The following is a 17,249-nucleotide window of genomic DNA, read 5'->3' on the forward strand; positions in this document are numbered from 1 at the left end:
CTCCCTCCCTCTTTCTTTAATTGTTCCTTTGTTCTTCCCATCCTTCCCCTCTTCTCTTTGCTCCCTCCTCCTTCCATACTTCTTTCCTCACTTCCTTCCATCCTGCCTTTCTTTCCATCCTTTCCCTCCTTACTCCTTTCCGTCCTTCCTTCTTCCTTCCCTTCCTTCCTTCCTTCCTTCCCTTCCTCCTCTCCCTTCCCTTACTCCTTTCCTTCCTTCCTTCCTTCCTTCCTCATTTCCCTTCCTTCCTCCCTTCCTCCTTTCCTTCCTTCCTTCCTCCTTTCCTTCCTTCCTCTCTCCCTCTCCTTACTCCTTTCCTTCCCTTCCTTCCTTCCTTTCTCCCTCCCCTCCCTCCCTCCCTTCCTCTTTTCCTTCCTCCCTCCTTTCTTCCTTTCCTTGCTTCTTTCCTCCTTCCTCCTGTCCTTCTTTGACCTGAGGACAACAGGAGGGTTAACCTAAAAACTTTAGGCCTATGAAATTAAATGACAGATAAGGCTGCTTTTGTATGAATCCAAAGTATTTCTAAGCCTAATAACTAATATCCCACATTACAAAATCTATCAATTCTGAAACAATTTAGCACAAGGAATATTTATTAATTAAATAAGAGTGATATTTATTTTGAAGCCACCCTTTCCATGTTTCCGGTCCTCTTCCTGTTCACTCGGTCTGTCTTCACCCACCTGACGGGCATGCGCGCTCACGCACTAACCTGGACAGATTGTAGGTTGTACGTGCACACGCTCTAGCTGGTGCGCGCACGCGGGTACACGCAAATATTCCATATAGCCTTTACATGATGTAGGGACTAGCACATGTACCACACACACACACACACACACACACACTACACACACACACACACACACACACTCAAACACACATATGTTGTCCTAGGTCATTTTTGTGGACATTACATAGACTTACATTCATTTCCTGGAGACTTCACTTTAACCACTAACCCGAAAAGTGTGTAAATATATTCAGTATCAGTGTTTTACCACCAGAGGGCACCACACGACTTTTCCCAGTTGCACAAGCTGTCTCCAATTAATTAATAAAATGACACAAAAAATATAATATATTATTATAGAAGTCCTGCATAAGTATTATGAGTGATGTAGTATGCAGTATTACAGTAAAAGTACTGCAGTATTATGAGCGATGTAGTATGCAGTATTACAGTAAAAGTACTGCAGTATTATGAGCGATGTAGTATGCAGTATTACAGTAAAAGTACTGCAGTATTATGAGCGATGTAGTATGCAGTATTACAGTAAAAGTACTGCAGTATTATAGTGATGTAGTATGCAGTATTACAGTAAAAGTACTGCAGTATTATGAGGGATGTAGTATGCAGTATTACTGTAAAAGTACTGCAGTATTATGAGCGATGTAGTATGCAGTATTACAGTAAAAGTACTGCAGTATTATGAGGGATGTAGTATGCAGTATTACTGTAAAAGTACTGCAGTATTATGAGCGATGTAGTATTCAGTATTACAGTAAAAGTACTGCAGTATTATAGTGATGTAGTATGCAGTATTACAGTAAAAGTACTGCAGTATTATGAGCGATGTAGTATGCAGTATTACAGTAAAAGTACTGCAGTATTATGAGTGATGTAGTATGCAGTATTACAGTAAAAGTACTGCAGTTTTATGAGCGATGTAGTATGCAGTATTACAGTAAAAGTACTGCAGTATTATGAGTGATGTAGTATGCAGTATTACAGTAAAAGTACTGCAGTATTATGAGCGATGTAGTATGCAGTATTACAGTAAAAGTACTGCAGTATTATGAGTGATGTAGTATGCAGTATTACAGTAAAAGTACTGCAGTATTATGAGCGATGTAGTATGCAGTATTACAGTAAAAGTACTGCAGTATTATGAGTGATGTAGTATGCAGTATTACAGTAAAAGTACTGCAGTATTATGAGCAGGCTTGGGGAGTAACGGAATAGGCCTACATGTAACGGCGTTAGAGACAATAGAAAGGTAACTGTAAAAAAAAAATAAAAAAATAAAAAAAGACGTTATCTGATTACAGGTACATTGTGTTAAAATGGGGTTTATTTATTTATTTAGTAGGATTACAATTTTAAAACACATTTTACAATAAAGAACTTTATACAACCATGCACTGTAAAAGTCCCCAAACACGAGAGGGAACATTATCTCTGTGATCCACTGTGGTCTGAGTAGAGGATGATAGCGCGCGACACGCACACACACTTCACACACACATTAAACTTAAAAGTTGGCAGGGATGTTAGTTACACACTGTGTCACACCCCCAAAGACTCGTAGTTAAAACTGATCTTGAGTTGATAACAGCTTGTAGCGCATATTACTGCTCTCCACTGATATGACTGTGTGTGTGTAACATGTTGAGTCACTGATCAACACTTTCAATACTGGATGACCGTGAATTCCGCAATATCTGCACCCGTTTTATTTCTACCTGATCTGCGCTAATCTGCATAAATGTATAATTTAAAGCAGCTCTACTGTATTGGATACATTAGATTGTACATGTTTCTAATGAAGAGGCCAGTGAGTGTTTTATCCTTCTAGGTCATATGAAGATGTGTGTGCGCGCGCGCGTGTGTGTGTGTGTGTGTGTTAGGGGCAGTGCTAAATATACTCCATTTTGGCATGAGGGAGCAGACAGATGGATAAAACACTGACGTCTGACGCAGGGTAAGTTTTCATAAAACTTTATTATTTCCTCGCTTTTCTAATTTGCTGTTTGTGATGAATAATGAGACCTTGTTAAAGTTTGAATGTAAAATCTCTAATTGCTGCATTTGTTTAATTCTCATAAATATAATTTATATTCACATGGCTTTTTTTTTTTTTTTTGCTCCGTGGGAAATCAATGAAGATGAGAGTTTCCGCGGTTCCCTTTTAAAAGTCTTAAAAGTCTAATATCAAAAAATTAAAAGCCTTAAAATCTCTTATACACGAAATCGACAGGTATTAAATATTGATTAGATTAACGTAACTCTTTGTAAAGTTGCATTATCTTGCCTTAAGCCTAAATGTCTCATTACGCCGTAACAGAAATACAAAACGAAACCCATTTGGAGTCGTGGTGTCGTCTCCTCTTAAAATGACTAAAGTTACTTTAATCTGAAATAGTTCAGTGCAAGTTCAACAACATCTGGCTTCAGAACTGCGCATTTAAGTGTTCAATACACCAGATTTTCAGTACCTCTCCACAAGATGAGCAAGATGCTTAAATAAGGAAGTTGTGGCATAATGAATTTAACAGTCGCAAGAGGTAGTCAGAGACGCAAAAAGCCGCCGAAAAACGCCACACGGGGGGGGGGGGGGTTTACAGGCAACAGGGATGAGGAATGGAGGGCGTTACAGAATTAGGAAGTGTGTTGGCTACGTGAAGGAATGCAGTAAACATCCTGAGTCACTAATGAGGGTGGGTTTCTTTACATTTGTAAGAAATTACAAAATAAGCACATAAATCATAAACTACATTTTATATGATTTAAATATAAAGATTTGGATCAAAACCCATTTTATTTTAACATGTTGAAGCCACAGAGATGCTCACAAACATATCTAGTTAAAAAGCAGATCTGTGTGAGCACCACACACACATGCACACGCATGCACGTACACACACACCTTAAACTGAAAGTGAAAGTCAAAGTTCAGTTTATTAATTCAGGCCATTTTGAGATGACAAACAGCAGGAGGAGGAAAACAGTCTGAGGCAGAGTGAGTGTTAAAACAACATGATTATTAATTTACTGTCAGTTTTCTCCCTGAGGAATGCAGAGGGAAGAGGACTCATTCTCATTGAATATAAATATATAAATACATTTATCTCTTGTTGCTGTGACTCTTGAACAGACTTGACTCTTGCTTTCTAATCTCACAGTCAGTGTTACTGTTTTATCTCTCAGACTGACTGAAGTCCACAAGATGAGTGATTGTGAGGAGGAAGAGGAGGACAGAGCAGAGTCTTCAGCATCCAGCTGTCCGTCTATGAAGAGTAACCAGTCTAAAGATCGTCCCTGGAACTTCAGTAATGAACTTGAACCCTCAGACACAAAGTAAGAGAAGTCACACTAACATTTTATCCTCTAAATGTCGGCTGTAGCAGTAGTTTGTTACTTTAACAGCTGAAAACAGCACAAAATACAGTGCCTATAAAAAGTATTCACCCCCTTGGATGTTTTCCACTTTTATTGCATTTATAAATGGAATCATGGTCAATAAAATTTGGCTTTTAACTTTTTCTTTTTTGTGCAAAAAATAACTCTTCAATGTCAAAGTGAAAATAGATTTCTACAAAGTAATCTCAATTAATTAAAAATATATAATGTAAAATAAGTGATTGGATAAATATTCACCCGATTCAAGTCAGTATTTAGTAGATTCACCTTTGGCCGGTATCACAGCACCGAGTCTGTGTACATGTAGATAGGTCTCAATCAGGTTTGCACATCTGGACACTGCAATTTTACTCCAACCTTCTTTGCAAAACTGCTCAAGCTCTGACACGTTGCAAGAGGATCAGAGTCCAGCTACTACCTTTACAAGCCTTCCAGGGCCTGTGGGCCATCAAGCATCCCTGAGGACTGCAGAGGGAAGAGGACTCATTGAATATAAATACATTTATCTCTTGTTGCTGTGACTCTTGAACAGACTTGACTCTTGCTTTCTAATCTCACAGTCAGTGTTACTTTTTTATATCTCAGACTGACTGAAGTCCACAAGATGAGTGATTGTGAGGAGGAAGAGGAGGACAGAGCAGAGTCTTCAGCATCCAGCTGTCCGTCTATGAAGAGTAACCAGTCTAAAGATCGTCCCTGGAACTTCAGTAATGAACCTGGACCCTCAGACACAAAGTAAGAAAAGTCACACAAACATTTTATCCTCTAAACTGTTGGCTGTAACAGTAGTTTGTTGCTTTAACATCTGAAAACAACCGAAAATAAGTTCTTCCTTTTCCTTTAGTGTATTACATCCGACTGCTGAGCGTTGACTGTTTGTGGTGAAATTGAAGATACGTTTTTACCTAAAACCAACTACACATTCTTACTGCAGCTGATGAAAATGACAGATGTAAAGAAAAACAATTTAATATTCGTTAATACATATTCTGTGTATGTAGAGTGCAGGGGGCTCCAGCTGTGTTTCATCTTGTATTTCATACTTCATTTGTTTATCATTCAGGATGTTTTGGTTGTTTTAAAACTATAAAATCCAAATTGGAGCTAATGTGAGACAGGTCAGGTTTGAATAAATAAACTAAACTAAAATGATCTTTGTGGATGCCAGTGTATTTCTTCTATCCTTTAGTGTTGCTTGATGTCGACGTCACTGTAGGAAATCAGATGAAAATTCCCATATTAACTTTTCATCAAAGGATTTGTCAGTGATTAACATGATATTAATAAAAACATCTTGCTGTTACAGAGGTCGGTATCACAGGCAGACAGCAGAGTCACAGTGTTCGTCTATGAAGAGTGAGGAGTCCATGGGAAAACCTCCAAACTTCAGTGATGGACCCAGAGACACAAAGTAAGCCTCTTTTTATTTTAAACTGCCATCACTCCACATCCCAATGTCATCCACTTGACTGTGTGGTGCAGCCAGCTCACCCCAGTCTTCTCTTCATGTTGCTAAACGTGCACTAAGCTTCAGGTTTAGATTAATGTATTAGGAAAAATACACACATTCTTTACACTACCGGTTCAGGGTTATAAAATTGTGTTGGGGACACAGGCAAATGGTTGATGTTTACCGAGCCTCTCCTGTGCACCCTGTGACTGTTTTGTTTACCTTCAACTTGGCTCGGTGCCGAGTGATGTCATGTATGAACTACAGGTGTTAACATCATACTATGGATACCTGGGAAGTGCTGCTAGCCACGCTGCTGCTAACGTTTGCTCAGCTTGTTTTTCTGATCACTTAAAATCCAGACGTCTTATGACTAAAATCCTTCATCCGGCCGGGTAAAAGAACTGGGTAAAGACAACCGAAATATTTAAAACATTTATCAATAAAATGTGGCTTAAAAAGGAATAAATATCTATTTTTAACCTTATGACAAATTTATGACCGTTTCTGGCAGAGAACCACAACACTGACTCATTATCTTGTATGTATACTCTTTGGTAGGCTCAATGGTGGCACGTAACCACAATGAGGATGCATGCGTCTTGTGCCCTTACTCTCTTTGGTAGAGGGGGGTGGGGGGTGGGGGGGGGGGGGTATGACACCATTGACAGGCAACCAAGTGAAACAGATCATTACCTTGATTAAAATTACAGATTTTTACATTTCAGTATTCAACTGAACAAACTACATAACATAGGTCCAGTCTTGTTTTAGGCATTTTGATGTAGAATAGTTACATATTATAGCTTTATAATGAAATTATATATTTTAAGATATACGTTTTCTATAGGAATCAGTGGGCGTGTAGCTGAGAGTCACAGACAGACTAGGGGGAGAGGAAAGTATTGACAGACAGTCCTACACTATGTTGGTCTTTTTTATGGGTTTTGCCAATAAAAAATGTAGAATTATACCAGACTGATCTTTTAATGCACACAAGAAGGTATTTGCCACCACTGATATTTATAGAGTTGCAGTTATAAACAATGTATTTGTCCCTTTGTCTTTGTCTGTGAGTCTCAGCTACAGGCCCATTGATTCCTATAGAAAACGTAAAACTATCAAATCCAAATTGGAGCTAATGTGAGACAGGTCAGGTTTGAATAAATAAACTAAACTAAAATTATCTTTGTGGATGCCAGTGTATTTCTTCTATCCTTTAGTGTTGCTTGATGTCGACGTCACTGTAGGAAATCAGATGACAATTTCCATATTGACTTTTCATCAAAGGATTTGTCAGTGATTAACATGATATTAATAAAAACATCTTGCTGTTACAGAGGTCAGTATCACAGGCAGACAGCAGAGTCACCACGATCCAGCTGTTCGTCTATGAAGAGTGATGAGTCCATGGGAAAACCTCCACACTTCAGTGATGGACCCAGAGACACAAAGTAAGCCTCTTTTTATTTTAAACTGCCATCACTCCACATCCCAATGTCATCCACTTGACTGTGTGGTGCAGCCAGCTCACCCCAGTCTTCTGTTCATGTTGCTAAACGTGCACTAAGCTTCAGTTTTAGATTAATGTATTAGGAAAAATACACACATTTTTTACACTACCGGTTCAGGGTTATAAAATTGTGTTGGGGACACAGGCAAATGGTTGATGTTTACCGAGCCTCTCCTGTGCACCCTGTGACTGTTTTGTTTACCTTCAACTTGGCTCGGTGCCGAGTGATGTCATGTATGAACTACAGGTGTTAACATCATTGTGTACTGTGGATACCTGGGAAGTGCTGCTAGCCACGCTGCTGCTAACGTTTGCTCAGCTTGTTTTTCTGATCACTTAAAATCCAGACGTCTTATGACTAAAATCCTTCATCCGGCCGGGTAAAAGAACTGGGTAAAGACAACCGAAATATTTAAAACATTTATAAATAAAATGTGGCTTAAAAAGGAATAAATATCTATTTTTAACCTTATGACAAATTTATGACAGTTTCTGGCGGAGAACCACAACACTGACTCATTATCTTGTATGTATACTCTTTGGTAGGCTCAATGGTGTCAGGTAACCACAATGAGGACGCGTGCGTCTTGTGCCCTTACTCTTTTTGGTAGAGGGGGGGGGGGGGGGGGGGGTATGACACCATTGACAGACAACCAAGTGAAACAGATCATTACCTTGATTAAAATTACAGATTTTTACAGTTCAGTATTCAACTGAACAAACTACATAACATAGGTCCAGTCTTGTTTTAGGCATTTTGATGTAGAATGCTGTCAAAAACCTTCTGTGTTGCTGATAGATGCGAAAGACAGCTATATTGTCGTTATTACCTTTGTTTTACAGAAAATTCCACACCAATTAATAAATAAACTAATAAAATATACTCCAGGAATGTTGGTTATCATTCATTGTCCATAAAAGTATCATATAACAAAAAGTAGTGTGGATCTCTCTACTTGTCTTCCACCACTTTGTCTCTCATTCTCCTCCTCTGTTGTCTGCCCTCAGTCCAAGTCATATTACATTGTAGGCCACATGTTAATTGTAAAGAAATGTCTTCACAGAAAGAAGAAGAGGAAACGTGATGTTTCTGTGGAAGAGCAGCTGTCCTGCTGTTCTTTGTGTCAGGACGTCCTGAAGGATCCAGTATCTACCAGCTGTGGACACTGGTTCTGCAGACAGTGCATCACTTCATACTGGAATCAGTCTACTTCATCAGGAGACTCCTTGTGTCCCCAGTGTGGAAAAAGATCCAGAACAACACCTGGACTGCAACCAGACAGTCAGACCAGCACTGTACAAAGTAAGTGTCCAGATTGTATTAAACTGCCTAGCTTTTCACACTGCTTGGTTTAATAAACTCCCTTTGGAAGGGTCTCAGGACAAGTAAGGCAGACACAACTCAGTTCTCCACACGATTTTATTGCACATATCTGTTAAACATAGCGGTAGAACTAGTAGTAGTAGGTTGTAAACCTGCAACATAACCACAAAACAAGGTATAATTCACCAAATAACACACTTATCCTTGCACTCTTAATTTTAACTTAGAAATATTATTTTTTTATTATTATTATTTTTGTGTTTCAAATAATAAATGATTATCACATTGTCTTCTCTGTCTTTGTCTTTCTCAGTTTTAGGGAATGTTGCTCTCTGCAAGGTTTTAGATGAACAAAGGACCTGTCTGAGTGGGAGATGTGAACGTGTGACTCAAGGAACTGATGAAGCAAAAAGTAAAACTGTCCTCAACAGCATCTACACTGAGGTCTACATTACAAAGGGACAGAGTGAAAAGGTGAGGCAGCTTGAGACAGATTCCAAGATGGAGATCCACCATGACACTCCAATCAAGTGCTGCGACATCTTTAAAGTCTTACCTGACCAACAGAAACACATCAGAGTCGTTATGATGAACGGCGTCGCTGGCGTCGGAAAAACCTTCTCAGTGCAGAAGTTCACTCTGGACTGGGCACAGCGCTCCAAAAACCAAGATATCAATCTGGTGATTCCACTTCCGTTCAGGGAGCTGAACGTGATCAAAAATGAGCAGTACAGTCTGATCATGCTGATCCATGTTTTCTATCCAACATTACAGAAGCTCACAGCAGAGATGCTCGCTGTCTGTAAAGTTTTGTTCATCTTTGACGGCCTGGATGAAAGCAGACTTTCACTGGATTTCAACAACAGTGAAGTCGTGTCTGACATCACACAGAAGTCATCAGTCAGCGTGCTTTTGACAAACCTCATCGCAGGTAATCTGCTTCCCTCAGCTCTTATCTGGGTAACTTCCCGACCTGCAGCAGCCAATCAGATCCCTCCTTCATGTGTGGACAGGGTAACAGAAGTACGAGGCTTCACTGACAACCAGAAGGAGGAGTACTTCAGGAAGAGATTCAGTGATGAAGAGCAGTCCAGCACAATTACTTCACACATCAAGACATCCAGGAACCTCCACATCATGTGTCGAATCCCAGTCTTCTGCTGGATCACTGCTACAGTTCTGGAGGACATGTTGACTTCAGACCAGAGAGGACAGCTGCCCAAGACCCTGACTGACCTGTACTCACACTACCTGCTGGTTCAGACAAAGAGGAAGAAGAACAAGTATGAAGAGGGACATGAGATGAGTCCACAGGAGCTGACGAAGGCTGACAGGAAACTTCTTCTGAAGCTGGGGAGGCTGGCGTTTGAACAACTGGAGAAAGAAAACATCATGTTCTACCAAGAAGACCTGGAGCAGTGTGGTCTTGATGTCACAGAGGCCTTGGTACACTCAGGATTTTGTAGAGAGATTTTCAAAAGAGAGAGTGTGATCTTCCAGAAAACAGTCTACAGCTTTGTTCATCTGAGTGTTCAGGAGTTTCTGGCTGCAGTCTACATGTACCACTGTTACACCAGCAAGAACACAGAGGTACTGCAGAACTTCCTTGGAAAAGACTACAGCTACTCATCCCTGGATGTCTTCCTGATGGGAGCCTTAGACAAATCTATGGACAGTAAAAATGGCCACCTGGACATGTTTGTTCGCTTCCTTCATGGCCTCTCTCTGAAGTCCAACCAGAGTCTCTTACGAGGCCTGCTAGATCAGTCAAAGAACAGTCCAGTAATCATCAAGAGAGTCATCAACAACTTGAAGGAGAAGAGGACCTACGTGTCTCCTGACAGAAGCATCAACATCTTCCACTGTCTGATGGAGATGAACGACCGCTCAGTATATCAGGAGATCCAAGAGTTCCTGAAGTCAGACAACAGATCACAGAAGGAACTTTCTGAGATCCATTGCTCAGCTCTGGCCTACATGCTGGAGATGTCTGAGGAGGTTCTGGATGAGTTGGACCTGCAGAAGTACAACACAACAGACCAGGCACGACTGAGACTGATTCCAGCTGTGAGGAACTGCAGGAAGGCTGTGTAAGTCCTGATGTGATTATTATAAATATTAAACTATTGTAAATCCTTCACTGCAGAACATGCATGTCCAGATGCGCAGTCCAAAAAGTTTGAGGTACTTCCTGTTGCCTCTGTACCCAATTCTGGAGAAGGCATTTTACAGTGTTGAGAGTGATTAGGAAATAAAATATCAATATTATAAAACCAATATTACATCTGTCATATCAATATTAGAGTAAAGTGTAATGTAAATGTTTCGTGCATGCTCTAAAGTGTGTATCATGTTACATTGGAGATGCACCAATGTGGAATTTCAGGGCTGATAACAACAACCCATAATTATTTGTTGTGACTGATACCAATACAGTATATTTAGCTTTGTCATGAACATGCATAGTGTATATATATATATATATATATATATATATATATATATATATATATATATATATATATATATATGTGTGTGTGGGTGTCATGATGTTTGACTGAAGCATATTTTAATGTAATGTAATTTGTGATTACAGGCTCAATAGCTGTGGACTCTCAGAGACTCACTGTGAAGTTGTGGCCTCAGCTCTGATGTCCAACCCCTCCCATCTCAGAGAGCTGGACCTGGGTGAAAATGACCTGCAGGATTCAGGGGTGAAGCTGCTATCTGCTGGACTAGAGAGTACAAACTGTACACTGGAGACTCTGAGGTTAGTTCACTTACTGTGTTTCCCCTTTGTACATTTTGTACCCAATTATTTAAATACATAACAGAAGTTTCTTATTTAATTTGATTAATTTGTTTTTTTGTCACTAAAATGTTTGAAGTCCAGAACGTGTTAACAGTTGGGTTCACTTTGGATTTGTCTTCAATTGAAATAGTTTTTGAAAGTTGTTTTTAAACAAATACTGTACATGTAGATTTTTTTTAGATCGAACAATTGTCAGTAACACCAATTTAATGTTTATAATTCTTATGTGTGTGAAACATATATGTAAACCAAATGGGAAAAAATTCAATAGGTTCATTGCATTTTCAGGAATAATGTCTTCTATATACATACTGAGAACACACTTTGCAGGAAATCATACATGAAATCTCTCTCACACACATACTCTAAAACTCACACAGGAATACAGGCAAAGACAGCAAATCATGTTTCCAAATGCAGTTTGTATCTTTAGTCGTGTCTGAGCTGCCACCAATGACAGGCAACACTTCAACATGTGCATGATGCTTCCTGTCAGAAAATGTTGTCGCTGTGTGTAGCTGCACCACAAGTTAAAAGGGTTTTGCACTGATCACAGTTAGTCAGTGGAGATCATGACAGCAAATCTGCAGTTAGTAATAAGTGCCTCAGTAGTTACTAAAGTTCTGTAGTTTTGTAGTTTTAAATAAATGACACATAATTGTTAGCATTTGCCAGAAGATAAAGTAATGAGCAAGCTTTTTATTTCAACATGTCTAATTTGATCCCTATTACAGACTTGACTATGGTCTGTAGCATTTTACTGATCTGTGTTGACATGAACAAATGTCTGAATGTCATTGTGACATTTGAATGATGTCCATAGAAGACTGATGTGATGATCTAAAATTAAAAAAAATGACCAACAGCTTATGGCATAATAATGTTGAATTATGCATTCAAGATCTGCACAGATCTAATTGATTGTAATGGATTTTTATCTATATCATTAATTCTTTATTTAGATTGAGTGACTGCAGTTTGTCAGAGATCAGCTGTGCTTCTCTGGCTTCAGCTCTGAAGTCCAACCCCTCCCATCTGAGAGAACTGCATCTGAGTAACAACGACCTGCAGGATTCAGGGGTGAAGCAGCTGTGTGATTTTCTCGAGAATCCACACAGTAGACTGAAGACTCTGAGGTCAGACAATTTGTTGTACCTCTGTGCTGAGATTAATATGATGCGATAGTTGTGGTGAGACTAAATTGCCGACGTATGGATGAAATTATGTTGATCGAGACGGAGTACCTTACAGTTAATGTCTATTTTCTGCAGCTGTTTAGTCTATTAACAATGCTAGAGCTTCAGAGTTAAAATCTTAATATAACAAGAAAATAGTTTGTATTTGACCATTTTAACCTGCCTCCTGTTGGGTTCATGTGTTAGAGTTTCGATTTTCTGAACTTCTGTATTCTAAACTTGCTTAATCTCTGAACAGATAATGAAGCATTACATGATTTAAAGCAGGGACTTTGTCTTCTAAAGTGATGTAATTTATTCTTTATTCAGATTGAGGGGCTGCAATTTGTCAGAGATCAGCTGTGCTTCTCTGGCCTCAGCTCTGAAGTCCAACCCCTCCCATCTGAGAGAGCTGGATCTGGGTGACAACACACTGCAGGATTCAGGGGTCAAGCTGCTGTGTGATTTTATTGAGAGCCCACAGTGTGGACTGGAGACTCTGAGGTCAGACACCTTTTTTTCTTCTGCACTGAGATTAATATACTGCAAAAGTTTTGATGACACTAAACTACAGACATAAAGATTGTGTTTATGAGGTAGAATCCACTTCAGATTTAAACACTCAAATGTTTTCAAACTTTTGAAATATTGTTTTAATTATTTCATTTTAAACCATAATCTGACACTTTGAAACATACTCTCAAACACCCAGATCTGTTGACCTCTCATACATCATTCACCACACTGAATGATTTCAAATAGGTACATTGTAATCTAAAATGACATAATTTATTCTTTATTCAGGTTGAGGTACTGCAGTTTATCAGAGATCAGCTGTGCTTCTCTGGTCTCAGCTCTAAAGTCCAACCCCTCCCATCTGAGAGAGCTGAATCTGACTGGAAACAAGCTACAGGATTCAGGAGTGAGGCTGCTGGGTGATTTTCTGAAGAGTCGACATTGTAGACTGGAAACTTTGAGGTCAGTTCACTGACTGTTAGTTGCTATTGCAGATTTTATCTTCGTATCATAATTTAAAATAATTTATGTAGATTAAATTTGTCTAAAAACAAAACAAAACATGTTCTGCAGTTATTGCCATGTACCCCAGAACTGTACATCTGTGAGCTCTCTGAGAGAGGGGGCTTGGTCATGGAGGGCTTTGTGAATGAGGAGGACTTTGAATTGAATCTATTGCAGGACTGGGAAGCCAGTGGATGTTCTTGAGGAGAGGGGAAAGTGGGAATGAGTGAGCAGGCATGGCTTGTATGTACTGTAATTATTTTAGGACTTTGAAAGATGTTCCATTAGGAATACTATTGCATTAGTCAAGTTTAGATATAATAAAATAATTAATCCGTTTAGAAAATGAGAATAGTTGGCAGTTTTTTTTAAGTGGAAAAAGGCAGTATTGCTGATTAGAGTTCATTAAATGGTATGAAATATTGAATGATTTGATGCAGGAACATTGTTTTCTAAAGTGACATGCTTTTTTTTTAAAATTCAGATTGTGGGACTGCAGTTTGTCAGAGATCAGCTGTGCTTCTCTAGCCTTAGCTCTGAAGTCCAACCCCTCCCATCTGAGAGCTTTGGAGCTGAACTACAATCACAAGCTGCAGGATTCAGGATTGAAACTTCTGTGTCGTTTTCTAGAGAGTCCACACAGGAGACTGGAGACTCTGAGGTCAGACAATATTTTATACTTCTGTGCTGAGAAAAATATGATGTGAAAGTTGTGATGACATTAGTCTGCAGACTTAAAGCTGATATTATGTTGATTCACATAGTGTATGTTAATGCAAAACTCTGCACTCCTGTTCAATGGCTCAGTCCACTGACTGTCAGAAGATTTTTTGTAATCTAACAAACAATCCCACACTGGCTGGTTTACTCTAAAACACTTGAATTTATACAGTATTTAACTTTTTATTTCTTTTAATTGAAAAGAAACGTGAACATGACTTTGTAAAGATGGGTAACCAGTGAAGCTGCTCAATTGAAGCTGAATTTACTCTCATTATTGAAGTAGCAGCATGTTAGTATTAATGCAAACTCTTTTTCACTATTTCTATTTGACAGGTTTTAACATGCATTCTGTGGGGTTCAGATGTTCTACATTCTTTACCTTCAACTCTTAATACATCATTAAACATTTTTTTCAAGAAGACCCTCTATGCAGAAACATTGTCTGAAGTTTTAGTCTGTATTCTTTATTCAGATTGAGTTTCTGCAGTTTGTCAGAGGACAGCTGTGCTTCTCTGGTCTCAGCTCTGAAGTCCAACCCCTCCCATCTGAGAAAGCTGCAGCTGAGCTCCAACAAACTGCAGGATTCAGGAGTGAAGCTGCTCTGTGATTTTCTTGAGAGTCCACAGTGTGGACTGGAGACTCTAAGGTCAGACACCTTTTTTTCTTCTGTGCTGAGATTAATATACTGCAAAAGTTGTGATGACACTAAACTACAGACATAAAGATTATGTTTATGAGGTAAAATCCACTTCAGATTTAAACACTCAAATGTTTTCAAACTTTTGTAATACTTTTTAATTATTTCATTTTAAACCATAGTCTGACACTTTGAAACATACTCTCAAACACCCAGATCTGTTGTTTTAATCAATTTCAGTACCAGAAACATCTGTGACTATATTATAGACTTCACATGGATACACACAGAGTGTGTTTTGGCCTTCCCATTTAATATAACATTAAAATATCTCCACTGGCTAATTCACTCTTAAGTCACTGTGTCTTTATTGAAATAGCAGCATGTTTTCATTCACATTAATATGGACTCTTTGTATTTTTGTATTTGTATCTGTTTGTATTTGAGAGTTTTTTACCTGAATCCTGTTGGGTTCAGGTGTCTGGAGTTTCATTTTTAAAACTGCTACTGCTACCTACTTCAGCTCTGAACAGATCATGATATGTTGAATGATTTCAAGAAGGAACATTTTCTTCCAAAGTAACAATGTATTTTTTATTCAGATTGAGGGACTGCAGTTTGTCAGAGATCAGCTGTGCTTCTCTGGCCTCAGCTCTGAAGTCCAGCCCTTCCTGTCTTAGAGAGCTGGATCTGAGCTACAACAACCTGCAGGATTCAGGGGTGAAACTGCTGTGTACATTTCAAAGGAGGCCCCAATGTATACTGGAGACTCTGAGGTTAGACACCATTTTTAATTTTTTGTGCTGAGATTGATATGATGGGAAAGTTGTGGTGACACTAATCTGCAGACATGAGGATGATATTATGCTGATGCACAATGAGTATCGCAATGGTAAAGCCGTTGACTGTAGAGAGAGCTCAGAGCTAAAGATTTAAATCTCTAATATAACAAGAAAACAATGACACTGGACAATTCACTCTGAACCTCTTAAGCATTTAATTTCTACATTTCATTAAATCTAAATGCGCTTCTTTAAGTCAAACAAAAAACACTATCAGGCAGTAAGAAATATATTATCCAGTATTTGTTGGTTTCAGCACATTTATAAAGCTATGCTGTGTTTATACAGACGGAAATATTCAACCACAAGATGCCATGATTTTTTATGGCTTCACAATTCCATGAAACTGAAATATTGTGGGTATTTTGTGTATCATTGCTTCTCCTATTTAAGAGATAAAGCCATTGTGTCTTAATTGAAGTAGCAGCATGTTGTCAATATGAATGAGAGCTCATTTTCACTGTTTGTATGTGCAAGCATGAACTTTGTCTGCCAAAGTGACATAATTTATTCTTTTTTCAGATTGAGTAAATGTGGTTTGTCAGAGATCAGCTGTGCTTCTCTGGCCTCAGCTCTGAAGTCCAACCTCTCCCATCTGAGAGAGCTGGATCTGAGTCTCAACAACCTGCAGGATTCAGATGTGAAGCAGCTGTGTGATCTTAAGGAGAGTCCAGACTGCAGACTGGAGACTCTGAGGTCAGTAGAGTTGGAGTCAGTCTGTGCTGGTTTCAGCAGTTTAGTATTAAACACAGTCAGTATCAAAGCAAATATCCAGTACTTCCTGTTGAACCTCCAACCTTCTCAGTGCTGCTTTCCTCAGTAAAGCTGTGAGAGGAGAATGGTGACAGGCTTCAGGACTGGACAGAAAGACAGAGAGAGAGAGAGAACAGTCAGCCAATCAGATCAGCCAGAAGCTTGTTGTGATCATGTGTTTGAGTTGATGTGAAGACGACTGTCAACAGAAAATAAAGCTGGATTACAGCTGACAGCCTTACAAGATGTATAGAGACAGTGATCCTCATCATCAAACCATCAAATCTGATCTAAAAGTGTTTGTTCTCTCATTTCAATTCTGAAGAAGTGATGAGTTCATCTTTGATCTAAGATCTGTCTGACTGCAGCTTGCAGGCTACGCTGCACAGCTGTCCCACTTCTGGTCTGAACAGGACTGAAGTCCCTGCTGCTCTTTATACTGGATGTGCTGCATCACTGACTGACAGCTGATGAAGTGAGTCTCACTAAACACTCATTTATGACTTCTGTTGTTTCTTTCTTCTTCTCATTAGATGGTGATGATCTCAGTAAGAGTGTGAATGAGCATCCAGGAGTGTGTTGAGAGAGGATCAGCTGTATTCCGATGATCCAGAGAGGTTGAATCAGCGGGGCCATGTTACTGGGAGGTAGATTGGAGAGAACTTCATCCAGCCTGCATGTCTTATTTTGTAGGTTTGTGTGCTTTAATGTAACATTTGTAAACATGTGTAAATTAAATAGTAGTTACAACGGTAGAATATAGCAGAGTAGGTCAAGTGTCATTCATATTGGTGCTAAGTTTGAATTCACTTTTGTTTGTTTTTTGGGGGTTTTTTTCATTTGCGATTTATGTCCC

At 39.1% G+C, this 17,249-nt stretch overlaps 1 protein-coding gene across 3 annotated transcripts; it reads left to right on the plus strand.

Annotated features, from left to right (window-relative positions):
• Positions 1–2,638: 2,638 nt before the first annotated feature.
• On the plus strand, positions 2,639–17,021 carry LOC134002018 (NACHT, LRR and PYD domains-containing protein 12-like). 3 transcript variants are annotated; one of them, XM_062441260.1, is made up of 16 exons: positions 2,639–2,705; positions 3,932–4,081; positions 4,730–4,879; positions 5,451–5,555; positions 6,935–7,048; positions 8,172–8,410; positions 8,745–10,521; positions 11,028–11,201; positions 12,206–12,379; positions 12,749–12,922; positions 13,223–13,396; positions 13,923–14,099; positions 14,634–14,807; positions 15,401–15,574; positions 16,163–16,336; positions 16,927–17,021. In XM_062441260.1, exons 1-16 carry the CDS (start codon positions 2,677–2,679, stop codon positions 16,931–16,933), a joined length of 3,966 nt encoding a protein of 1,321 aa, XP_062297244.1. In that variant the 5' UTR covers positions 2,639–2,676; the 3' UTR covers positions 16,934–17,021. The 3 variants fall into 3 exon arrangements, with proteins under 3 accessions (XP_062297244.1, XP_062297246.1, XP_062297247.1); XM_062441262.1 differs by lacking the exon at positions 5,451–5,555; XM_062441263.1 differs by lacking the exons at positions 13,923–14,099; positions 14,634–14,807.
• Positions 17,022–17,249: the final 228 nt, after the last annotated feature.

Source organism: Scomber scombrus, chromosome 20 (genome assembly GCF_963691925.1).
Source record: "Scomber scombrus chromosome 20, fScoSco1.1, whole genome shotgun sequence".
NCBI lineage: Eukaryota > Metazoa > Chordata > Actinopteri > Scombriformes > Scombridae > Scomber > Scomber scombrus.

Bases quoted from the DNA above. Each gene is read 5' to 3' on its own strand.
- LOC134002018 (XM_062441260.1), top strand. From the start codon at position 2,677: ATGGATAAAACACTGACGTCTGACGCAGG. The intron at 4,880-5,450 runs GTAAGAAAAGTC...TTGCTGTTACAG, and splicing joins CCTGGACCCTCAGACACAAA to AGGTCGGTATCACAGGCAGA. The intron at 5,556-6,934 runs GTAAGCCTCTTT...TTGCTGTTACAG, and splicing joins GATGGACCCAGAGACACAAA to AGGTCAGTATCACAGGCAGA.